Here is a 26,747-nt window from a genome sequence, read left to right as displayed (position 1 = left end):
ACCATGGCAACAGCCGACCACCCACACCCATCCACCCACCCAGCACCCTCATCCCCCTCCCCAACGCCACCCACCCCACCCGCATGCACCCCCCCCCCCCCCCCCCCCCCCCCCGCATGCACACCACACCCCCCCCCCCCCCCCCCCCCCCCCCATTGCCGATCCACCTGCGGCACAACGGGCCGGGCTCTCTCAGTTGCGGGTGAACGCGTGTCTATCGCAGGCCATGGAGGATGACAACCCGCCCTGCGATGAGCCCCTGGCTCTACATCGTTGGACTATGTCTGACCCATTGCCACAGTACCACCATCCACCCGGACCATCCCTGCATGCGGCTGTGACACTGCAGCGCACGGTCCTCTGCCCGGGGGATGTTGATGGCGGCCCAGGGGGAAGGGGGCAGACTCACCTGGGGCTGAGGTAAGACCACCCCTCACACACACACTTGCGCTCAACGTACATGACACCCCCGCATACTTTGGACAGAGCACAAAGGCAGCTTCTGTAGGTGTAACATTGACTTTAATAACCAAAGGAGTTCATGCACGTGCCCTAGCCCCTAAAACTCATCTGTGCCCTGCACCCATGCCAACTTACTCAGTGTCTAATTGTTTGGCCTTACGGGCCCTTTGACTACGTCTACGTGGTTCCCCAGACGGTACAGCAGAACTGGAGGTGGACTCCTGTGATTCCTGCCCTCTGACACTGGATCCCTTTGGCGGCCGTTTCCTGGGGCGTCCTGGCCTAGATGGGCCGGGCTGCGGCCCGGACGACTGGGATGGCGAGCTGCCAGCCTGTCCTGCCCGTTGCCCACCCGATGCACCTGGGACGGAAGGGGGGGCGGGGGGGGGGGGGGAGTCCGAGGTGTCGCGGTGTACCGGGACCTCCCCTACAGAGGGAGCCGGGATGGACCACACCACCTCCTCCTCCCTCGGGGTGCCCGATGGCCCCCAGGCCTCTACATGGGTGGGGGATGCGAACGGACTGGCCATCCGACGCCCCCCCCGACATCTGGCGCTGCCAGACCTGGAGGCCCGTGCTGGTATCGACAGGGGTCTGCAGGTTTGCAGCCATGGAGCCCAGGGGGTTGGCAAACCCTGTCTGTGACAGTGCGACGCCGGCTCGCACATGGCCACTGGCGCCGATGCCCTCAGCGATGGCCTGCAGAGACTGGGCCATGGCCTGCTAAGACTGGGCCATGGCCTGCAGAGACTGGGCTGTGGCGTTGAGCGCCTCTGCCATCTGGCACTGGCTCATGGCCTCCTGTGAGAGGGCAGCCATTTCCTGGGCCACAGACGCTGCCTGCACGGAAGGCCCCAGGCCTCGCAAACCGTTCCCCATGTCTGACACCGTCGCACCCATTGCCTCCACCGCGGACGCCACCCGTGCGGTGTCGGCCTGGGTGGCACGCATGACCGGCACCACTCCCAGCTCCTGGACGCGGGTGGACTCCTCCACCTGCGACCGCAGCCGCTGCAAGCCGCCAGTCACCCTCTTCGCTCGTCTCCGGGTCGGTGGTTGCATCGGATCTATGTGTGGGTGTGGTAACTGCAGGAACCCGGGATCCATCTGGGCAGCAGATGTTCGCTTGGGCTGGGCTGCCCTCCGACCGCCCGGTCCCTCTGCTGCTCCTACCTCCACCTGCTGTACCGGGACGGCTGTGTTGTGCGCACCAGTGAGTGTACCAGACGCCTCATCACTAAAGTGCCCAACCGTGGTGAGTGTTTCCGCGATGGTGGAGGGTGTTGGTGACAGCAGTGGCGTTGTGTCGTGCTCTTCGTCCCACTCTGAGTCCATGGCACTTTGGGTTGGGGTTCCTCTCCACACATCCACTCTGAGTCACTGTCCGGTATTTCGTCTTCCTGGGTAGTGCTGTCCCGGGTAGGGGTGTCCTGGGTAGTGGTGTCCTGGCTAGTGGTGTCCTGGCTAGTGGTGTCCTGGGTAGTGGTGTCCTGGCTCGGATGTGACGGGGGCCTGTGGCTGCCCCCCTCGTCGCTGGGTGGTCGCTCCCGCACGTGACGGGGGTGTCGTCTCCCTGTTGCTCCAGGTCTCTCCGTCTCCCGTGGTGTGCGAGGGGCATCCTGCGGGCGTCGCATGCTGGAGGGTGCGGGTCTCTCCATCTCCCGTGGTCTCCGAGGGGCATCCTGCGGGCGTCGCATGCTGGAGGGTCCGGGTCTCTCCCTCTCCCGTGGTCTCCGAGGGGCATCCTGCGAGCGTCGCATGCTGGAGGGTCCGGGTCTCTCCGTCTCCCATGGTCTCCGAGGGGCATCCTGCGGGCGTCGCATGCTGGAGGGTGCGGGTCTCTCAGTCTCCTGTGGTCTCCGAGGGGCATCCTGCGGGCGGTCTGCATCTGCGGGGATGGGTGCCTGGACGTTTGGTCCTGCGATACACAATGAAGCATGCATGGTTAGACATCAGGCAGTGATCAGCTGATACGGGGGAGGGGGATATAGGGGAGGGGGGATATGGGGACGGGCTGTCGGTGGCTCACTCGCTAGTACGCCCCCGACCTCTGCATCAGCAACCTCCCGGTCCTCAGGTCCGCCAGCCAGTTCCAGGGCCCTTTCCTCGTGTACGGTCAGTGGCCTCTCATCAGCGGGCCCTCCTCCAGTCCTCACATGCTCCCTATTGTTGTGCGCGCTTCTCCTGTGGGGGGGGGGGGCAGGGGTAAAAGGCAACAGTGTTAGGCAGGTATATGAATGCACGCCATCGGTTGCGCGTGCATTGCAGAGGTTAAGGTTAGGGCTGGATTCACTTGGGGATAGGGGGGAGGGGGGATATGGGGGAGGGGGGGGGCTATGGGGGAGGGGGGATATGGGGGAGGGGGGGGGATATGGGGGAGGGGGGGGATATGGGGGAGGGGGGGATATGGGGGAGGGGAGGATATGGGGGAGGGGGGGATATGGGGGAGGGGAGGATATGGGGGAGGGGGGATATGGGGGAGGGGGGATATGGGGGAGGGGGGATATGGGGGAGGCTCACCCTGCCTGCTCTGACGAGGTCTTTCACCTTCTTGTGGCATTGGGTGCCTGTCCGTGGTGTCCGGGCCACAGCGGTGACGGCCTCTGCCACTTCCCTCCACAGACGCCGGCTGTGGCGTGGGGCAACTCTGCGGCCGTGCCCGGGATACAGGGCGTCCCTCCTCTGCTCCACCGCGTCCAGGAGCGCCTCCACATCGCGTGACTCGAACCTCGGGGCTGAGCGACGGCAAGCCTTCCAGTCGGGTGTTGCGGTCGGGTGTTGCGGTCGGGTGGGGGGGGGGGAGCAGCGCGGCCTTATGAGCTGTCACGCCGTGCAGCGCGTATGACGCTGCACGGCGTGAACCACTGCGCAAGCGCGGATCCCGTTACGTCGCTGCTAGCCCATTTCGGGCCGGAGACCATCGACCCATTTTTCCGACGTGACGCAAGTCGGATTTGCGCCGTTTTTTGCGCCGATCGGCGGACTTTCCGCCGATAACGGAGAATTTCGCCCATGCTGTTAGGTAATGTGGACATTCTGAATTCTCCCTCCTTGTACCCGAACAGGCACTGGAATGTGATTTTCACTAGGGGCTTTTCACAGTAACTTCATTGGTGTTAATTTAAGCCTACTTGCGAAAATAAATATTATTACATTATTACGAGGGTCGCTTGACACAGGTCAGGGCTGGCCTAATAAGGGATGCGATTGACTGGAAGGGGAGGGGCGGAGCTCCCCAACGAGGCTGGTCACATGAAAAGTGAGGGCTGAACAGGGCGATCAAACGGTCACGTGTGTTCGCGCACCTGAGGAGTCTGAAGGAGGAAGTGGCCTTTTCAAAAGAAACGCACTTAAAGGTAGGGGACCAGACAAGGTTGATGAAATAAAAGAAATGGTAGGTGTTACTATCGGAACTGGACATGAAGACGATGGGGGTGGTGTTGCGGGTGGAGAAGCGGGTTGCGTTCAAAGTGGCCAATTCCTGGGGGGGGGGGGGGGGGTTCGGGATGGTGAGTGGGAAGCTGGAGGGGATGCCGGTGGTCCTGGTAAACATTTATGCCCCTAATAGGCATGATGTGGATTTTTATGAGGCAGGTGTTGAGAAAGACTCCTGACCCGGACTCGCACTGGTTGATCATGGGGGTGGATTTTAACACAGTCATTGAGCCAAGTTTTGGACCAGTCGAGCCCAAGGTCAGGGAAGATGTCGATAGTGGCCAAGGAGCTGAAGGGCTTATGGAGCATATGGAGGAGAGGGGGTGGACCCTGGAGATTTGGTCAAGTTCGTCCTGAGGGGGTCGGTTGATGGTTTCGCTCGGAGGTGGAAGCCGTTCATTGACTTCTTTGAGGAGGATTGAGCTGTCAGCAGAAGGGGAATGGGAGGTGGGGCAGGGGAGAGATAAGGGGGTTAAAATGGGGAAGGCAGGATGGGAGAAGTGGGCATGGCGGGGGGGGAGAGAAAGAAAGTGGGTGTTGATTATTTATTATGTTGTATAATTTTGCTTCTGTTTTCGTTTGTTGCTTGTTTATGCAAATTCCTGGATAAAAATATATATTGGTTAAAACTCAGGAATTTAAGGAATAACTGCTTTTCTTGGCAGTTTCAAAATCAGAAGCAACTATCAGCTCTACTTAGAATTGTAAAAGGATCAAATAAAATTCTATTGTTGCATTCCACATCCCTGCAAAATATCAATATTGTGCGCTGAATAAATATTCAGAGAAAGGCTGAAGCGTTTTTTCTTCACCCATTTCCACTAATGCGAGGATTACATTTCTGTAAATGGTGGTGAATCAAAGTATTATGATATTCCATTACAGTAACAGCTATATAAACAAGACCACCTGAGGAAGAATTAAATGAGAGTATACTATTTTACATGATATAATACTGCTGCCACAAAACAGTTCATCCTCCACCTTATTGTGAGCTAGGACACAGGACATTTACCTGGCTAATGCTTAAAGATGGAAACAGCATTGAAGTGGGCTGAAACATGATGCTTGCAGACCTGGTTTTCAATATTAGCATTCCCTCATCTCTCCCAAATAGATGCAAACTAAACACTGACACAAGTACTCGATGCAGTTCATTCCAAATATTTCACAAAATAATGCATCAGCTGCAAGGATGGTTGTCATGAGAAGCAAAATTCTCAGATGCACAAAAAATGGTTTTGAGACTGATAAGGTAAATTATTGGACAGGACACAGGTTCCATTATTCTGCATCAAAAACAAATTTCTTCTGATCTTTACGTGTTTAGCACCAATATGGAAAATAAATCCAATTTCATTGAATTTTCTTGATTACAAAAACACCACCATTCACTTTGAGCAGGGAGAACACAACTCAGAGAAAATTACTATATGTGCCTCATTTAGTTTTCATTTTCCATCTTGATCATGATGTAATGCATTCTAATTAGCTTTATGATCCATCTGCATTAACAGATTTAATCAAAACAGAGCACATGCATCGGTCAAAAGCAAACCCGCAAGCAGTTTAGAAAATTGCTGCACTGTTGTTTCAACATTAATTACAATTTCTATGTTAATGACTCGAGATGTAAAAGTCACAACAAAATTACTTTTTAAAAAATTGATAGCTTCTTACATAATACTGTATTTAAAATTTCTAATAAAGAAAAAACATTCAGGATAAGATTATGAGAGTGTTGTGACAATGCACAACACATCCAAAATACTTCCACAATGACACCATCACTTAAAATTGACAAGTTACATTCTTAAAAGACATTTACTGACCCCGAATGGAGCAAGTTCCAATAATTACAATACTTTTGACACTCACATTTCTTTCTGCAAACTCGACCTTCACGTCATCCTTGCTTGCATTCTTGATCATTATTGTGATGATAATGTGAGAATCTGTCTGATACCAATCATGTCTAAAGTAAAAAGAATGTTTAATGTTGTAAAATCATCAAATTATTTAACAGTTGAAGGAGATGAAAGTAGCCAGTTAATTTCTATTTCAATTTTCTGCCAATGATAAAAGCACTATTGGCAATCACAGTATGACAGCTTAATTGTACATAGATTTAACTAGTATGGTAAATTAGTTAGAAGATGAACGCCATGATAACAGCAGTTAATCATGCTTTTCATCCAGCGTGCAACGTAGAATTTGAAGCATTGCCACAATATATTTAAGTGTGCTTCTGTGCTACAATATCTGAATGTCAACAAAGTTTCAACTGTTCACGTTTCTGATGGAATGCCCACACAAATGCAATAATAACTTAAGTTAAACAATCTCAATTTTATTAAAAAGAATTCCATGTGCAAAGTTTTAAATTCAAAGAAATAAAACACTTTAAATAGCAACTATTGAAATAGAGCCTGCAAGCTGCCAAGCAATAGACCACTGCTGATGATGAAACTACATTTTCCTTTTGCGATCAACATGAATTATCAGATATGCATCACTGAATGGATGCCTCCAGTCAGGACATAGTTATTCCTGTTCAAATAGGAGCTTTGAAGAGATTCATTGAAGTGGAATATAAACCAATTTGTAATCTATACTAATCTCATTCATCAGAAACAGTTTCCCAATTTGTCATTACAGACATGCCAAACATAAAAGCCCGGTTATAAACAACTTTTTCTTCTCCTGTATGAAGCCATTTATAAAGGGACTGAATTACCTCTTTGAAGCAGAGTAGCAACAAATCAGGTTAAAATTGCAGTTTTTGTACAGACTGAATTTTGTGAAACAGGTTCGAGACAAATGCTGCATGATTAGGAATTTTGAATTGCTACATACATGCCTGTTATTTACAAAACTAATCAATAAAAATGCTATTTAAAAGAAACAAATATATACACTATACATAGTGAATATAGCAGGAACAGAGAGGGTTACAATACTTGTTGAAAAATGGCAAGGGCATTACAGCATGCATAACTGAACACATTTACATAAATCATAACATTAAAGATTATATATTTGGCGGCATAAGTTTATTCATTTGAATGTATAACATGGTGTTTCATAGTCAATGAATGCTATTCGTTAATTTTTACAGAATCACAGATTCAAAAAACCAATGGAAGTCCCACAACCCTATCTGATTTTATTTCCCTATTCGTTCATGGGATGGGAGTACCGCTCGCTGGTAATGTCAGCATTCATTGCCCATCCTTAATTGGCCTGGAGTTGGTGCTTTTCTTGAACTGCGGCAGTGCACATGAAGGTACACCAGTGCTATGAGGGAATGAGTTCCAGGATTCTGATCAGCTACATTAAAGGAACCGCAATATATTTTCAAGTCAGGATGGTGGCTTGGAAGGAAACCTGCAGGTGGTCATGATTAGGTCTACCTGTTGCCCTTGTCCGTCTAAGTCAGGCATTGTCAAAATCGGGGGTGCGTCCCGCGGGTGGGTCGTGGGCGGGTGTTGGGAGGGTCGCGAAGCCATCCGTCGCAGCGCTTCCGATTGCGCAAATTCGCGCGCAACAGCCGGCTTTAACTATGCCGGCTGTGAGCGGCCTTTTTAACATATAAAAAAATGAGGCCGCACTGCACGTGCATAACTGCTCATCGGTGCACATGTGCAGAGTTTTGCACATGCGCACCGATGAGTAGACACACATGCTCTGCCCAGTTCGGAAGTGCTCGGTTCTACTGAACGAAGCTAAGGCCGAGTTTCCACCCACGAGCACCATCGGACCACCCAGAGATCCACCGCAATGGCCTCCACCTCGGAACTTGCCTATATGAAATGAAAATCGCTTGTCACAAGTAGGCTTCAAATGAAGTTACTGTGAAAAGCCCCTAGTCGCCACATTCCTGCGCCTGTACGGAGAGGCTATATAACGTGCTCATCCTGCACAACGATGAGGTCACTGTCACTGAAGACCAACTCAATGCCCTGATTAAAACAGCTGGTATGACAATTGAGCCTTTCTGGCCCAGTCTGTTTGCCAAGGCATTGACTAATATGGACATCAAAAGTCTGATCTGCAATGTTAGTGCTGGTAGCAGTGCCCCAGCTGCTGCAGCAGTTGTTTCCACCACTGCACTGTTGCTGCTGAAGAGAAAAAGGAAGAGAAGAAACAGGAAGAATCTGAAGAGTCTGACGATGACATGGGCTTTGGACTCTAATTAAACGTGCCGTGCAGCAACACAATTTACAAAAAATAAATAAAAATTGAATATAAAAGCCAGCTGCTGCGGCTGAAGACTGCGAATTTGCGCAATTGGAGACGCAGAAGATTTAAAAAACAATTCTATGTAATCTTCCTGCCTAAGGGAGGCAGAGAGCAGGTCACGGCCCCCGAACTTCGTCATCTCGTGCTTTGGGCGCGATTGAGATTCCTCCATTTCATCAGCAGCAAACAAGGTCAGAGAAAATGGTAGGTCGCAAGGGGCGGCCGGCGCGGGTTGCAAAGGTCGGCCGGCGCGGGTCGCAAAGGTTAGCCAGTTGGCAAAAATGGGTCCCCGGAAAAAAAGTTTGAAAAACACTATTCTAAGTGGTCGAGGTCCTGGGATTGGAACGTTTGCTTGAAGAGTTGGCAAGTTACTGCAATGCATCTTGTAGATGGTAAATACTGCAGCTTCAGTGTACCGGTGGGGAATGTAGTGAATGGAATATTAGTGGCTGCTTTGTCCTGAATGATGTTGAGTTTCTTGACTTGGTGGAGCTGCAATCCCAACAGGCAAATGAAGATTGCTCCATCATACTGACTTGTGTTTTGCATATGGTAGACAGACTTGAGAGTCAGGTACATCACTCGTGCACAGTCTATGGGGTGCTCTAGTAGGCACTACTTCTGTGGATAGTCTATTAAGTCTCTGGTCAATGGCCCGAAGTGATGATGATGGGGCAATGGTAATGCTATGGAACATCAAGGAGAGGCAACATGGTAACACAGTGGGTAGTACTGTTGCTTCACAGCGCCAGGGTTTCAGGTTTGATTCCCGACTTGGGTCACTGTCTGTGCGGAGAGGCAACATGGTAACACAGTGGGTAGTACTGTTGCTTCACAGCGCCAGGGTATCAGGTTCGATTCACGACTTGGGTCACCGTCTGCACGTTCTCCCCTTGTCTGCATGGGTTTCCTCCGGGTGCTCCCGTTTTCTCCCACAAATCCCGAAAAGGTGTGCTGTTAGGTAATTTGAACATTCCGAATTCCCCATCTGTGTACCCGAACAAGCGCCGGAATGTGACATGGGGCTTTTCACAGTAACTTTGTTGCAGTGTTAATGTAAGCCTACTTGTGACAATAAAGGTTATATTATTATCTTGGTGATGATGGGCGGCACGGTGGCACAGTGGTTAGCACTGCTGCCTCACGGCGCTGAGGACCCAGGTTCGATCCCAGCCCCGGGTGGATTACTGTCCGTGTGGAGTTTGCACATTCTCCCCGTGTCTGCGTGGGTCTCACCCCCACAACCCAACGATGTGCAGGGAAGGTGGATTGGCTATGCTAAATTGCCCCTGAATTGGAAAAAAAAATTGAGCACTCTTAAATTTATTTCAAAGAAAGCTTGGTGATGATAATTGTCTGGTATTTGCGTAGCACAAAGGTTACTTTTCACTTATTTGGTCAAACATGAATGTTTTCCAGATCTTCCTGCATGCAGGCACAGACTGCTTCATTGTGAGGAGGTGCACATGAAAGTGAGCACAGCATAATGAACATTGCACTTCTGACCTCATGACAGCCTTCGATGAAACAGATGAATACTACCTCCGAAAAACCCTTGCAGAAAAGTCCTCAGGTTGAGACAATTGGCCTCCAAAACCAGTTTCCTTTGTGATGGGGCTGACACCAACTAACGGAGAATTTTCCCATGATTCCGATTGACTTTAATTTTATTGGAGCTCCTTAATGCCACACTGGTCAAATGATCCCTTGATGTCAAGGGCAGTCATCCTAACCTAACCTCTCGGATTCAGTTTGTTGGTCTATATTCGGAACAGAGCTGTAATGAGGAGCGAAGGAGCCTAATCTGAGCATTTGTGAGGTTATTGCTGAGGTGCCGCTTGATAGCACTGTTAACGCAATCTTCCAACATATTGCGAAGTGAGAATAGACTAATGGGGGAATAAATGGACGGATTGGATTTGTCCTGCATTTTGTGAACAGGATATACGTAGGTAATTTTCCACTTTGTCAGGTAGATGCCAGTGTTGTAGCTGTACTGGGGAAGTTTAATAAGAGGGGAAGTTAGTTTTAGGGCCAAACCCTTCAACATGACAGTAGGATGTTCTCGGGGTCTATCACCGTTTCAGCATTCATTGAGCTCAGCTGTTTTTCTTTAATGGGGATTGAATTAGTGAAAAACTGGTTTCAGGGATGGCAACGAACAGGTGAGATGCATCATTCACTTCTGGCCAAAGGTAGTTGCAAACACATCAGTCTTGTCTTTTAGATTCATGTGCTATCCTCCACCATCGTTTAAGATGGATATGCTCATGAAGTCTCCTCCCTACACCTCCATTAAATGTTTAATTACCCAGCACAGTTCACGATTAGTAGTAGCATCGCAGTACTTTCCATCTTTCTCTGTACATAGAATGTTCAACAGCTGAAGAGTTGGCATCTCATTTTGGGTATGGCTAGTGCTGCTCATGACAAGCTCCCCCACAACCCTCTACAAACCAGGATTTACCTGGTTTTATGGAAATGGTAGGGACCAATATGCTGCTCCTTGGGACTACAGATTGTGATGGATGTTGAAGTTTCCCACTCAAGAGCACATTCTCTGCCGTTGCTACCTTCAATGCTTTTCCAATTGTTGTTCAACATGGATAAATACAGATTTATCAGCTAAGGGAGGTCAGCAGGTGGTAATCAGCCAACATGGGAGGTTCATTTCGCCATGTATGACTTGATGCCTTGAGGCTTCATGTGATCTGGAGTAAATGTTCAGGACTCTCAGGGTTCCCCCTCCTGACTGTATACCTGTGTTATGGCAAAGTTGGGTCTACCTTGTTGGTGAGCCAGATCATACCCAGGGATGGCAATGGAGAAGATACTCAGCTGGTCTTGCAGCATCTGTAGCGACAGAAAGTTAACATTTCAGGCCAATGTCCCTTCGTAACCCCGAGGAAGGATCGGTTTCTATCATTTTCTGTACTTTCAGATTTTCAGCATCCACAGTATTTTGCTTGTGTTGTAATGGTGATGGAGGTGGCTGGGAAGTACAATCACACTTGCAGAACATCATATTGTTGTGAGACAGCTCTCCCAATGTGCTTATAACTATACATCTAACTAACAACTTGATCGCGCTCCTAAAAACACCATTTGAAAAGCTGTAAGTTTTTTTTTAAAAAGCAAGGTTGCAGCATTAAGACTGATGCATCAAACACATTACAACAGACAAGTATGCCACCAAACAAATTGGACTGTTTGGTTTTGCAAAAATTTACACTTTATGCACTGAACATTAAATTAAATATAGGCTATACGTAGAACATAGAAAATACAACACAGAACAGGCCCTTCGGCCCACAATGTTGTGCCAAACTTTTGTCCTAGATTAAGAACAAATTCATCTACACCCCATCATTCTACTGTAATCCATGTACCTATCCAATAGTCACCTGAAGGTCCCTAATGTTTCCTACTCAACTACTTCCACAGGCAGTGCATTCCATGGCCCCACTACTCTCTGGGTAAAGAACCTACCTCTGACATCCCCCTATATCTTCCACCATGCACCTTAAATTTATGCCCCCTTGTAATGGTTTGTACTACCTGGGGAAAAAGTCTCTGACTGTCTACTCTAGCTATTCCCCTGATCATCTTATAAACCTCTATCAAGTCTCTCCTCATCCTTCTCCGTTCTAATGAGATATTTGCCAATGTAAGAGGGTTCAAGATGAACAAAAGGGTAAATTAGCAATAACATACCACATTTTAGAGCTAACCTAGGTTGCATCCTAACACAAGCAGGCCCCTGCAAGCTCCAGATGCACCAATGTGTGTTAGATTAGAAGTCTTAAACGATCAATAAACACTAGCAAAATGGAATGAACAGTCCATGGTACAGCAATTTTGTCTAGAAGCATAGGAGAACATCTTCCACACAGATAAGTTTCAGGGCCGTGCCAGCCTTGCCTTTTATAGTTCAATTTTAATCATGGGGCAGAAAAGTAAGCTTTCATAATGATGTGGTTCTGGAGCAATAAATTGACAAGACAAAAAATGCAAAGTTTATTCACAATTCTAACTAGGTCACTCACTTTTACACTTGTGCCTACGATTTAAACTGGATTACCATTGTTGATGACCATTGTTGATGCATTCCCATCTCTAAATCATATTTTTTAATTTCAAGCCACAAACCTAGTCAGCCATTCTTAAAATTCACAAGGTTTAATTTTTCTGCAGAATGTCCTCCATGATTATAAAAAGATAGAGGTTATGAACTTTACATGATTTTCTACAGTAATTATAAAGGTTGAAATGGAGAAAGTTATTAACATTTAATTTACAACATTCTCAAAAGAAAATCAGAGATTTTATTTCTGGTACAGAAACTACAGACTTCGTAAGTGCATTTTTCACAGAAACGATCCAACCACCTTTTGGAAATTTAGCACTAATCTAACTAATTTCTCATTAGTAGTTTGCTGGATCAATCTTCCAAACAATAGTGCACCTTCTTTGCTCTGATCAAAGCTGGCTGTCGATATTTAGAGGTTTGGCAAAGATAGAAAATCGCCAATCTCAGTTGTCAATTGAACCATATTCCAAGAGTATCTTAGAAGGGAATAATGATTTAACAACAAGGAGAATTTTTGTGGGGATACGTAACGTTGTCTCAAGTACAAGTGCTTATCCTAGCACAAACACGTGAATGGAAAGGTAATGGATAACTTACAAATACTTAACATAGTTAATGAAAGACATAATTTTTATTTCCTAGAGTTATAAGTTTGTATCGGGAACATCTGACAAAAGACACTATGTGCGGGTACATAACCGCCATCCTAATCCACTCACCATGCGATTAATCACTTCCCTTCAGCTTGTCAGGTCAGTACAAGGTCCTTGCTATCCATAAGTTCATTATGAATGATTGTACGGACATCCTCTTGCCTTGGCCTGAACTTTAACTCCATGGGTGTTCCTTGCAAAACCTTCCCACGTGGCTACGCATTACATCATCTGCCCTGGCCAAAACCCAACACAGTCAGCACAGACCTCATCACCCCCTAGTTTGGTTTCTTTCCCTACTCTTCTTATACCCCTTCCTGCACAAAGCAGTTTGAAGTTTTCAACGTTTCATTTCAAATCGTTGTAGTCTACTTCCCTTCCCAAGCCCAACCACACATTTTACAAGATATTCTTCCCATCGTTATCCTTCAACTGCTACACTGATTACCTCGGCACCTCAATAATTTTGACCTTCATTGCAGCTCCTTTTGTACAAACTCTTCTGGATTCACCAGTTTTCCATTCTCTCTGAACCTCACAAACCTCATTCATATTCGCAGATATCCACTTGGCTGGTCATCTACTCATACTTTCGGATGACAGTGGCTTCCATTACCGATGAGACTATTTCAGATCCCTTCCTTATATTCTTAAGCACCTGCAGCCTCACCTTTCTGCACTGCCCCAGGAAAAAAATCTCTTTAAGTCACTGACAAATTTCAACTGATAGGCTCAAATTTCTCTGGGTGTCCATTCGTCAAACCTCTTCTACATATTCATTTATTCCTATACTATTTCCACCTTGGAGGCCCTCAAACCAAGAAATCCAAGTCCACCTTCCATCCCTGATTTTCACAGGAGACCAAGTTAACGATACATCACAATTGTCTTCAACTGTTCAGTTCCATTGAAATCCCTTTACTCAGGGTCCAGTCAATGCCCTCCCCCCTAATGTCTCTTTGCTATGAACAACCTTTTGTTGCACTACATGATCCCTTTAAGATTGCTGCATGGTCTTTAATGCATGCATCTTAAAGGGAACACTGGTTGTTTGTAGTCTTTTTGTTCCCTACATAGCACATTCCAGGTGACTACACAACCATGCATCTCAGACGGAAGGATGGTTCCAGTCTTTGCTATTTAACTGCATCCCAGATCATCTCTAGTAATTCTCTTCCTACCCCTGTACTATCACCTCCATAGTACACAAAGTTTCAGCCTCAGTTACAAACTTAAAATACAGCAGAATCTGGAAATCCAAAATAAAATTATTCAGCAGGTTAGGCAGCAGGCGAGAGAAACAGTTAATATTTCCGGTCAGTGACTTTTCATCTGAACTAGAAAAGTTAAGAGATGGAGTCAACTTAAACAGGTACAGAAGTAAGGAAAGGGAGGAGGGAAAAAAGGAAGATCTGGGATGGAATGGAAGGCAGTAAAGATGAAATGTTGTAAGGGGTGATGGTGCAAGCCTAAAGGAGATGGTAAAGTAATTCCACAAGAGATTCAACCTTGGCTATTTCATTTTTCTCATCCATATTCTGCCTGTTGGCAACTTTCCAATGCAGCCATAGCTTCAGCAACTTAGGCCAGAGTCTAGATTTTTCTGCCTGCAGCTTCCCAAATTTTTCATTTTCATCACCTACTGTAACATCTCAGTTCAGATCTAACTCTTTCAATAAGCTTTTATTCATCTCTCCCAGTTGTTCCTCTTGGTCAATGCCTGGTATTGTCTTACTCCTGTACGTGGTTGCTTGGGATGTTTTGCTGCATAAAAAACACAATAAAAATCCCAGTTGCTATTGTATTAGAAATGCCTTCAACGGAGTGGCAAAGCAGCCAAGTCTTAAACAAAATCATCCAAAAACACAGATAATTTGGGTCCATCGGCCGATGAGCTTCAACTGCCAGAATTAGGTCTGTGAACTAGCACAAACTGTATTCGACATAAACCCTGAGACAATGTTACTACTGATTTAATCTCTGCACTATTGATAGTGGCTCATGCTAGCTAAGATCTTTCTTAAAATTACAATCACCCAAGGGGTTAGCTTGCAGTATAGTTTCTTACTTTCTTTCAACAGCAAGTTGAACAGATCAGGTAACAAAGATTAACTACATCAGCAGAACTTCAAGCAGCATAGAATATGAAATGTCAGTTTTGTACACAAGAAAACAGACAAAATCTGACAGGAGAGAATACTGCACATAAATAATTCTATTTTACTATAAATATTTTGATTCTGAAAATACAGTAAATCATACACTGGTAAATAGAAATGTAAACCACTGGACAAATAATCCATGTGACTTATTAAAACTAGTTGCTCATTTGGTTTATATTTTTTGTTTAAAATAAAGCAAGATGAGATTTTTCAATTATATCTAATTTAAATAGGTTCCAATGCCCAACTGTAAATATAAATTCTATTTGTCCTGTTAAGCAAGAGAGTGTACCTACACTTCCCACAAGAAATATAAACAATCATTTCACCACAATTGGGACTGTCTTTCTTTTAAAACTCACTGTTAGAATGTACACCACAAATATTAACACCTTCGGTTAAAACAGCACACAACAAATGGATTGAAGAGAAACAGCTCCATCAATCGGCAGCAGACAGCAATCCAAACACTGCAGAATTGTGATTTAACTCTTTCAACTTTTAAGCTCTGAAGTTTGGTAATAAGGGGCTGGATTTTCCAATTCTAGGGCTATGTCCCGATGCCAGCATGGGAACGGTGGCGTTTTATGTAAGAAAAAATGGTGTAAAACGTCCACCGATTCCCTGTTTTGCTGGGGGCTAGCAAGACGGCAGCGTCGAGCACCCGGCTCTAGCTGCCGATACGCCCCGGGGAATTGCCGGGTCTGTGACCGCGCACGCCGGTGGTCTGCAGTGGCCGCACCGTGCTACATGGCGCTGGCCACTCGCGGACCCGGCCCACGAAATAGCCCCCCCCCCTTCGGCTGGCTTGCCGAAGGGGGGGGGGGGACGGGACTATTTCGTGGACCGGGTCCGCGAAAATTTGGGAAATTTGCCCCCCCCCCCCCCCCCACCCCCCCGTGCACCCAGCACAGAATGATGTCCTACCCCTGCCCACAGATCGGCCCTCACCCTACTGTGGCGGCACTGGATTGAGTATGCAGCCGCTATGCCAAGTTCCCGACAGGTGAGATCATACGTGTCCCGCGCTGTAGGGAACTCGGCCGGTCGGGGGCGGAGCATTGGGGGGCGGGCCTCAGGCAACATCCCGAGGCCATCGAAATGTGGCGCCACTCCTAGAGTACGCCGCCCTGGTGGGAAAGGAGCATCGCAAAAGTGGCCCCGCCCCCGATTAGGTCGGGGACTCGGATTCTCCAGCCAGTCGCCGAACACTGGGCGCAATTCTCCCATCGGGAGTCTAAGTGCCGACGCCAGAGTGAAAACCGGAGTGTTTCACTCCGGCGTCGGAGCCCGCTCACAGGCCCATGTTCTCCCGCCCCCGGGGGCTAGGAGCGGTGTAACGTCATTTACGCGCGCCGGGCCTTGCCACCGCGTAAAAGCGATGCCCGCGCATGTGCGGGTTGGCCGGCGCCAACCCGCGCAAGCGCGGTTGTCGTCCTCCCCGAGGCTGCCCCGCAAGGTGTCAGATGGATCTTGCGGGACGGCGGAGGAAAGGAGGTCCTCCTTCAGAGAGGCCGGCCTGTCGATCGATGGGCACCGATCGCGGGCCAGACCCCATTTGAGGCCCCCCCCAGGTGCATGAACCCCCCTCCCCCGAAGGCCGCCCCCCCCCCAGTGTTCCCGCGCTGTTGCCATCCGGCAGCAACCAGGTGTGGACGGCGGCGGCGGGAACCAGTCGTGTTGGGCAGGCCGCTTAGCCCATCCGGGCTGGAGAATCGCCGCTCGCTCGTTGCAAACTGAGAGCAGTGATTCGCCGAGCGGCCAGCCGCGATTCTTGCCGTGGCGGTTTGGGGGTTGGAGAATCGCGTGCGGGTGTCGGGGCGGCGTGACGGGACACGCGCGGCGATTCTCCCACCCAGCGTTGGGAGGAGGGGGAGGGAGAATTCTGACCCCAGGAGCGCCTAGGGAGCGAACCCAACCTGCCTCAGGAAGCCCCTGCCCACGACCCAGGACCCCAGAAATGGTGGAGACCCCGCGTAAGTTCCCGAACGCGCTGCAAGGTATTCCCGCGCCCGCAGAACACCGGGACCCATCCGGATCGCAGACCTTCCCCCTCTAGCAACTCCTCTACCTCAACCAGCGCCCGGGACCCTGCCAGACACGATCCCGGATACGTAAACAGCGCCCTGGTCCCCGCCAGCGTCCTGGACCCCGCCAGACGCAACCACCTACCTTCCACAAGGGCTGACGTCTCCCATCGGATCCCAGGATCATCCAGCTGCAGCCACCAACCGAGGAGGCGAGGGAAACGTGGCGGTCTGCAGGTTAGACTGAAGCAACGCGGCTTCAAGACCCCTCTCCCCAGCATACTCTTGGCAAACGTCCAAGCGATCGAAAACAAGCTGGATGAACTTAACGCCAGACTTACCTCTCAGAGGGAAGTAAGAGAGTGCTGTGTGCTCTGTTTCACAGAGACATGGCTCAACCCCACCTCACCGGACTGTGCCATACAACCTGAAGGCTTCTCAATTCACCGGGCGGACCGCACGGCATCATCAGGCAAAGAGGCAAAGCGAAGGGTGCAGGGCTGTGCCTCCTCATCAAATCCTCCTGGTGCTTGGATGTGGCGACTCTGGCGACCGACTGCTCCCAGACCTGGAATACCTGACCGTGAAGTGACCCCCATATTATCTTCCACGTGAGTTCACTTCAGCCATTATCACAGCGGTCTACATTCCACCCCAGGCAGAAGTGAGGAAGGCGCTGGACGAACTATACACAGTAATAAACAACTACGAAACAGAACACCCGGAGGCCTTGTTCATCGTGGCCGGAGACTTCAACAAGGCCAACCTCAAGGGAGTACTACCAAAATTCCACCAGCACATCTTCTGTCCCACCAGGGGCGACAACACTCTTGACCACTGCTACTCAAAAATCAAGGGCGTCTACCGTTCCATCCCCCGACCGCACTTTGGGAAATCAGACCATATGACGGTGCTCCTTCTCCGGCATACAAGCAGACACTCAAGCGTGAGAATCCAGCTAAGAAGGTTGTGCAGTGCTGGTCCGAGGAGACAGAAGAGCTCTTACGTGACCGTTTAGAGACAGTGGACTGGTCCATATTTAAGAACTCAGCGACCAACTTAAATGAGTATGCCACCACCGTCACAGACTTCATCAGCAAATGTGTGCACGACTGCATGCCAAAGATAGCAGTACGTACGTTCCCCAACCGGAAACCATGGCTCAATCGTGAGATTGACTCCCTACTGAAGGACAGATCTGAGACGTTCAAGACAGACGACTCTGACCTATACAAGAAATCCAGGTACGACCTCCGCAAAGCCATCCGAGATGCCAAGAGAGAATATCAAACCAAGCTAGAGTCACAGACAGACTCTCGGCGGTTGTGGCAAGGACTAAACAACATAACGGGCTACAAAGCGAGGCCGAACAGTATCTCGGGCAGCAGCGCACCCCTCCCAGCTGAACTCAATGCATTCCATGCTCGGTTCGAGCAGGTAACCAACAATCCGCTGTCGAGTGCCCCAGCAGCCCATAATTCACCCATACCCACCATCACAGCTTCCAAAGTCAGATCGGCCTTCCTGAAAGTGAACCCTTGGAAGGCGACGGGCCCGGACGGGATCCCTGGTCGTGCACTCAAAGAGCCTGCGCGGACCAGTTGGCAGAGGTATTCGCAGACATCTTTAAACTGTCCCTACTCCACTCAGAGGTCCCCACCTGCTTCAAGAAGACCACCATCATACCGGTACAAAAGAACCAGGCAACGTGCCTCAATGACTACCGACCAGTGGCCCTGACGTTAGTCGTAATGAAGTGCTTCGAGAGGTTGATCATGAAGCGCATCACCTCCATACTCCCAGAACGCCTTGATCCACTGCAATTCGCATACCGTTGCAACCGGTCCACATCAGACGCCATTTCCCTGCCCCTACACTCATCCCTAGAGCATCTAGAAAACAAGGACTCCTACATTAGACTCCGATTTATTGACTACAGCTCCGCCTTCAACACCATAATCCCAGCCAAGCTCATATCAAAGCTCCAAAACCTAGGACTTGGCTCCCCACTCTGCAACTGGATCCTCGATTTTCTGACCAACAGACCACAATCAGTAAGAATGAAGAACAAATCCTCCTCCACAATAGTCCTCAACACCGGTGCCCCGCAAGGCTGCGTACTTAGCCCCCTTCTCTACTCCCTGTACACACACGACTGCGTGGCAAAACTTGGTTCCAACTCCATCTACAAGTTTGCTGACGATATCACCATAGTGGGCGGGGTCTCGAATAACGATGAGTCAGAATACAGGCGGGAGATAGAGAACCTCGTGGAGTGGTGTAGCGACAACAATCTCTCCCTCAATGCCATCAAAACTAAAGAGCTGGTCATTGACTTCAGGAAGCAAAGTACTGTACACACCCCTGTCAGCATCAACGGGGCCGAGGTGGAGATGGTTAGCAGTTTCAAATTCATAGGGGTGCACATCTCCAAAAATTTGTCCTGGTCCACCCACGTCGACGCTACCACCAAGAAAGCACAACAGCGCCTATACTTCCTCAAGAAACTAAGGAAATTCGGCATATCCACATTAACCCTTACTAACCTGTACAGATGCACCATGGAAAGCATCCGATCGGGCTGCATCACAGCCTGGTATGGTAACTGCTCGGCCCAGGACCGCAAGAAACTTCAGAGAGTCGTGAACACCGCCCAGTCCATCACACGAACCTGCCTCCCATCCATTGACTCCATCTACACCTCCCGCTGCCTGGGGAAAGCGGGCAGCATAATCAAAGGTCCCTCCCACCCGGCTTACTCACTCTTCCAACTTCTTCCATCGGGCAGGAGATACAGAAGTCTGAGAACACGCACAAACAGACTCAAAAACAACTTCTTCCCCACTGTCACCACTCCTAAATGACCCTCCTACTGTCTGACCTCATGAACACTACACCCTGTATGCTTCATCTGATGCCAGTGCTTATGTAGTTACATTGTATATGTTGTGTTGCCCTATTATGTATTTTCTTTTATTCCCTTTTCTTCCCATGTACTTAATGATCTATTGAGCTGCTCGCAGAAAAATACTTTTCACTGTATCTCAGTACACGTGACAGTAAACAAATCCAATCCAATCCAATCCCGCCCACTATTTTGCCGTCACCGACCGGAGAATTCAGCCCAAGATTTTTGCTGAATTTTCTTTAATTGTAAACTCTATGCAACATACAATGAATTAAAGCATGTATCACGAGGGCCTAAATTGACCAATTTCTTCTTTGTTTTTAAACCTCCAAATTAAAACATCAGTTGAATAAACTTCTGTAATCTAGCTTAGTTTTCAAACTACAAAGTGCTGTAATTGCAATGATACTTATATAGATAAGCAGCCATTTGAGCAAAATAGGGTTCTGGTGCTGAATCAGTAACCTTTCTTCAAAACAAATTAGTCGACTATTGCTAAATATCCGAGCAGATAGGCATCCGTTAACTCAGCTGGAACAGTCAAATACAAATTTAATGCAATCTCATTTTGCAGTTCTGTGAGGGATGATTTCCTATTTGTTGCTTGCATTGAAATTACAATAATATGCATAATGAACATGATGATTTTGCTCAAAATAGCATATTTCAGAAAAGAAATCGAACCAGATTTACAGATGGTGCTGTAATTGTAAACATACTGTGAAAATATATGTAAATATGCCATAACATTAAATAAGGGCACAATGCCAAAATCTAAATGCATAAAGAAAAAGCAAGTTGCATTAATACGACAATATTTAAAGAAAAACCCTGAAGTACTTTATAGATGTATTTAAGGAAATGGGCATCAAGCCATTATGGAATAGAAAGGAGAATGAAAACCTGGTTCAACACATCAACTTTGAGCAGCTTTTCTTTTAAAAAAGAAAAGTGGAGATAGATTAAGAGTTTCAAGAATAGGACCAAAGCAGGCGAGGGCTTTCCTAGCAAGGATGGAGCAAAGGTGAACCAGAGTCAGGGTAAGAAATAATTTAAAAGAGGTTAATAAGCTCAAGATCATTCCAAAAATCCAAGAAAAAAAAACTTCCCCCAGGACCGGACTTCAAACATCCATTTTCAGCAGGGGCACCCGATGTGTGCTGCTCCCCCTCTACATAGTGTCCTGGATTCAGGCCTTGCCCCGTGTCAGGCTCCATCCCCGCCGCTCACGTCAGGCTCAATGCCCCCTGCTCCTCCGACCGCCGGACACTCCCGTAGCACCCCTCACCGGCTCCAAACCGGCCCAACCCCGCGCCCGTCCCTCAGGCCAAAACAGCCGAAGAAATTTGAATTGGAAAAACAAAGGGGAAACCCCCGAAAATTACCCGGTTATTGCGGAGCGGCGGAAGCCTCTTCTTAACACGGCCGCTCCGCTCACAAGCACCACCGGAAGTCCTATAAGCTCAAGATCATATAACATCTCTGTGGAACTAGATGACAAAATCAGGGCACTGAAGAATTATGGCATTATTAACCATATCAAATCTGCAGCCCCTGGGAAGGAGTGATAATTTATGGCGTGTTGCAAAGGGTATGCATTCATTATTTTGACAATGACTGCATCAGCTATATGAGGGGTCAAGAAAATCTAGAAAAGCTCAAACAGATTTCAGGAATGATGTTCCTGGTTCCGGTTGCGGCGATGCGGAGCTAAGCCGCACTTTTCGGCAGCTCCTGCTAGAACGGACTTTTGGGCTCTCCGGAGGAGCCCCAACGGAAATGTTTTGACCAAATCCCGTGTGGGAAGGTGAAGCAAGGTCCCCCTTCCGTCGTGTATGGAGGGGACTAGAAGTGGAGCGGCGGAAAAAGAGGCTTTGGAGCAGTGGCAGAAACGAGGGGGAAAAAATAAGATGGCGGAGGAGCATGGGGGCCGGGCCAGCAAGAGTTTCTCAAGCGCTGCGTGGAGGAGCTTAAAAGGAGGTGCTGGCGCCAATGCTGTTGGCGATCGAGGGGCTGAAGGAGACCCAGAAGGCCCAGGCGGTAGAGCTCCGAGAGGTGAAGGACAAAACTAACGAGAACGAGATCTTGGGCCTGGCGGTGAAGATGGAGGCGCACGAGGCGCTGCACAAGAGGTGGGCAGAGAGATTCGAGGTCCTGGAGAACAGGTCGAGGAGGAAGAATGTCCAGACTCTGGGTCTCCCCGAAGGAGTGGAGGGGGCTGATGCCGGGGCGTATGCGAGCACAACGCTCTATTCGCTGATGGGTGCGGAGGCCTCACCGAGCCCCCTGGAGCTAGAAGGGGCTCACCGGGTCCTGGCGAGGAGACCCAAGGCTGGCGAGCCGCCAAGGGCGATAGTGGCGAGGTTCCATCATTTCACGGACAGAGAGAGTGTCCTGAGATGGGCCGAAGGAGCGGAGCAGTAGATGGGAGAATGCGGTGATCCAAGTCTACCAGGACTGGAGCGCGGAGGAGGCAAAGAGGAGAGCTAGCTTCAACCGGGCCAAGGCGGTGCTGCTTAAAAAAAGGGAGAGATTCGGAATGCTGCAGCCAGCACGACTTGTGGGTCACGTATCAGGACCGACACCGCTATTTCGAAACGCCAGGAGGAGGCTTGGACCTTTATCCAAACGGAAAAATTGGACTCGAACTGAGGGACTGTGGTTGTGGGGGAGATGTTGACTGTATACAGGGTTGTAAATATGGGTCAAGAATGTTTCACGGGTGGGACGATGGATGGGGCTGGGGGAAAGAGTTTTTGATGGGGGGGGGGTGGGGAAGTGAGGAATGTGGGCGTCGGTGCTGGAGGGTGGTGAGACTCGGGGATGGGGGAACTGGGATAAGGCCGCAACAGGAGCTGCACCACAGGGGGCGGGGCTGGCTCAGGAAAGTGTGGGCTTTTCCCGCGTTAGGAGGGGGGGGGGGGGGGGGGAGGAGGAGCGCAATGAGGAGGAGGGATTTCCACACCGGGGGGGGGTCAACGGGAAGCCGGGGTCAGCAGGAGTCAGCTGACGTATGGAAGTATTATGGGGGGAGCGATGTATGAATATGGAGAGCAGGCGAGCCGGATGCTGGCACATCAGCTCCGTAAGAGGATGGCAGAGAGGGAGATAGGTGGAGTCAAGGATGGAAGGAGGACTACGGTGCGGAGTGCGGTGAAAGTGAATGAGGCATTCAAGGCCTTTTACGAGGAGCTGTACAGGTCCCAGCCCCCAGGGGGAAAAGAGGGGATGCGGCGATTCTTGGACCAACTGAGGTTCCCAAGGGTGGAGAAGCAGGAGGTGGCTGGTTTGGGGGCGCCAATTGGTGTAGAGGAGCTGGTTACAGGACTGGGGAGCATGCAGGCAGGGAAGGCCCCGGGACCGGATGGGTTCCCGGTGGATTTCTATAGGAATTATGTAGACCTGTTAGCCCCGTTGCTGGTAAGGACTTTCAATGAGGCAAGGGTGGGGTTGGGGGGGGGGGGGGGGGGAACCCCGCCCCCGAAAATGTCGGAGGCGACGATCTCTTTGATCCTGAAGCAGGATAAGGACCCACTGCAATGCGGGTCGTATAGGCCAATCTCGCTCCTCAACGCAGATGCCAAGTTGCTGGCAAAAGTGTTGGCTACGAGGATTGAGGACTGTGTACCGGGGGTGATTCACGAGGACCAGATGGGATTTGCAAAGGGCAGGCAGCTAAATACCAATGTGCGGAGGCTCCTAAATGTGATTATGATGCCATCGGTGGAGGGAGAGGCGGAGATAGTGGCAGCTATGGACGCGGAGAAGGCCTTTGACTGAGTAGAGTGGGAGTATCTCTGGGAAGTGTTTCGGAGGTTTGGGTTCGGGGGAGGGTTTATTAGCTGGGTTAAGCTCCCATATAGAGCCCCGGTGGCGAGTGTGGTTACGAATCGGCGGAGGTCGGAGTACTTCCGGCTGTATCGAGGGACGAGGCAGGGGTGCCCCCTGTCCCCCCTGTTGTTTGCATTAGCAATTGAACCTTTGGCCATGGCATTAAGGTAGTCCAGGAAATGGAGGGGCGTGGTTCGAGGGGGAGAGCAGCATCGAGTGTCACTGTATGCAGACGACCTGTTGCTGTATGTGGCGGACCCAGTGGAGGGGATGGTGGAGGTCATGCAGATCCTAAGGGAGTTTGGGGACTTCTCGGGCTACAAGCTCAATGTAGGGAAGAGTGAGCTCTTTGTGGTGCATCCGGGGGATCAGGGAAGAGGGATAGACGACCTACCGTTGAGGAGGGCGGAAAGGAGCTTTCGATATTTGGGGATCCAGGCAACTAGGAGCTGGGGGGCCCTGCACAAAGTGGGTGATGGAGGGAGAGGGGGCGGTATGGAAGAGGTTGGAGATGGCATCCTGCAAAGGAACGAGCCTGGGGGCGCTGGTGACGGCACCGCTGCCGCTCCCGCCGACAAGGTACACCACGAGTCCAGGTGGCGGCAACGTTAAAGATCTGGGGGCAGTGGAGACAGCACAGGTGTGCGATGGGAGCCTCGGTGTGGTCCCCGATTAGAGATAACCATCGGTTTGTCCCAGGAACGATGGACGGGGGGTTTCAGAGCTGGCATCGGACAGGGATTAGAAGAATGGGGGACCTGCTCATCGAATGGACGTTTGCGACTACCCCCCGGAAATGCTTTCAGGTACATGCAAGTGAGGCCGTTTGTGAGGCGGCAAGTGAGGGAATTCCTGCTGCTCCCGGCACAGGGGATTCAAGACAGGGTGATTTTGGGCGTATGGGTCGGAGAGGGCAAGGTGTCGGCGATATACCAGGAGATGAAAGAAGAGGGGGAGGCTTTGGTCGAGGAGCTCAAGGTAAATGGGAAGAGGAGCTGGGGGAGGAGATTGAGGAGGGTCTGTGGGCTGATGCCCTAAGTAGGGTTAATTCCTCTTCCTCGTGTGCCAGGCTTAGCCTGATACAATTTAAGGTTGTTCACAGAGCGCATATGACGGGGGCGAGGCTGAGTAGGTTCTTTGGGGTGGAGGACAGATGTGGCAGGTGCTCAGGAAGCCTGGTGAACCATGCCAATATGTTTTGGTCGTGCCCGGCACTGGATGGGAGTTGCGAGAACTATATCTAAGGTGGTGAAAGTCCAGGTCAAGCCAAGTTGGGGGCCAGCATTATTTGGAGTAGCAGACGAGCCGGGAGTGCAGGAGGCGAAAGGGGCCGGTATTCTGGCCTTTGCGTCCCTGGTAGCCCAGCGAAGGATCTTGTTAGTGTGGAACGATGCAAAGCCCCCCCAGTGTGGAAGCCTGGATAAATGACATGGCAGGGTTTATTAAGTTGGAGAGGATAAAGGGTCTGTGCAGGAGTTCTCCAGGCGGTGGCAACCGTTCCTAGACTATCTCACGGAGCGTTAGATGAAGTTCGGTCGACAGCAGCAGCAACCCAGGGGGGAGGAGGGGGGGGTTTCTGGGGGGGGGGGGGCATCTGAGTAAGAAAATACATGAATTATCCAGAAAACTGATATGTACTGGAGGAATCCAATGTACAAAGTTTTGTATCATATTAATTTGCCATGTTTATGTCTTGCTATGCAAGTTTTCTTTTCTTTTTGTTACAGAGGGGGGGGGGTTGTTTGTATGGTTGAAAATGGTGTTAAAAAATTCTTAATAAACATATTTTTTTTTAAAAAAAGGAACGATGTTCCAGGACTTAAAAGAGAAACGTAGTTTGGAACTGGGGTAGTAATTGAAGGAGAAAAGTGATTTAAAAAGTTCTGCTCCAGTTTGCATCCTTCCAACTCAAGAGGTCAGAGGTGGCTGCTTTCTGGAGGGAAGTGATGAATGATTTAATAGAAATGAACATAATAATGAAAAAAGGGAAAAATAAACAAGAGAGCAGCACAGGTATCAGGACACAAGGAAATTTGGTTGCATAAAGGAGTAATTTTTTGAATGGGTGGGATGGTGAGAAAAATATGTATGATGGAAGACTAGAGAGATGACAGGCAAAGGAAATAATCAAGGGTGGATTTTAGGTAAGTGCTCTAAAATTGGGCCAAGAGGGGAAAATGCAATAAGTACTGAAACATAACCAGGGAAATAATACTGATTTTGATAAAATCAGATATAACCAGGAAGATCTTCAGTTCATTCCATAATTTTAATAAGCCAACTGCTATCTAGTGGAAGGTGGCGAGAGTACTTCAATTAAGCAACTTAACTCCAACAACCTAATTCAGGGACGTCACAAGTAGAGGAATGATTGCTCAGTCATGAAGAAACAGACGAAGAAGGATGCTTTTGCAGGTAAATTAACATTATGGATGGAATGTGTTATGGTCATGAAAGGCCCAGTTCTCCAGATGAAGTCTAACTAGCATCTTATACAACTTCAACTGCATCAATTATCCCCAGCCACTTATTTAAATATGCGAGGATACAGTCGATCTGGTCCTGGGGACCTGTTAGCCGTTGGGTATAACAATTTTCCCAGCATCTTTACCTTATTGCTGATGATTTCTTGCTCCTGCCTCTCAGTAAGCTCTTGATTTTCAAGCATCTTTGGGAAGGTTTCTGAGACTTCTACACAGACACAGAATACCTGTTTAACTCCTCTGCCAGTTCCTTATTCTCCATCAGCAATTCTCCAGTCACACTTTCTGAAGATCTAACTCAAACTTTAGTTACTCTTTCCTACTTAAATACTGGCAGGTACTCTAACTATTTTTATACTAGCTCGCTTTCTTCTTCCATTACTTTTTCAGTCATTACTTACTGGTTTTTAAAATCTGGCCTATTTTCTGACCTCCCACTTTAAATATTTTAACT

At 49.0% G+C, this 26,747-nt stretch overlaps 1 protein-coding gene across 7 annotated transcripts in view; it reads right to left on the bottom strand.

The window, feature by feature from the left end:
- sugt1 (SGT1 homolog, MIS12 kinetochore complex assembly cochaperone) overlaps positions 1-26,747 on the bottom strand; it is a 227,496-nt gene that overhangs the window by 82,902 nt on the left and 117,847 nt on the right. For all 7 annotated transcript variants that reach the window (XM_072476303.1, XM_072476298.1, XM_072476299.1 and 4 more), the window contains one exon: positions 5,776-5,872. In XM_072476303.1, the coding sequence (XP_072332404.1) occupies positions 5,776-5,872 (97 nt within the window). The remainder of the gene's footprint in view (positions 1-5,775; positions 5,873-26,747) is intronic.

The sequence above is a fragment of the Scyliorhinus torazame genome, chromosome 15, assembly GCF_047496885.1.
Source record: "Scyliorhinus torazame isolate Kashiwa2021f chromosome 15, sScyTor2.1, whole genome shotgun sequence".
Lineage (NCBI taxonomy): Eukaryota > Metazoa > Chordata > Chondrichthyes > Carcharhiniformes > Scyliorhinidae > Scyliorhinus > Scyliorhinus torazame.
Note: the sequence above shows the minus strand (reverse complement) of the source record. Positions and strands in the feature narration are given on the sequence as shown.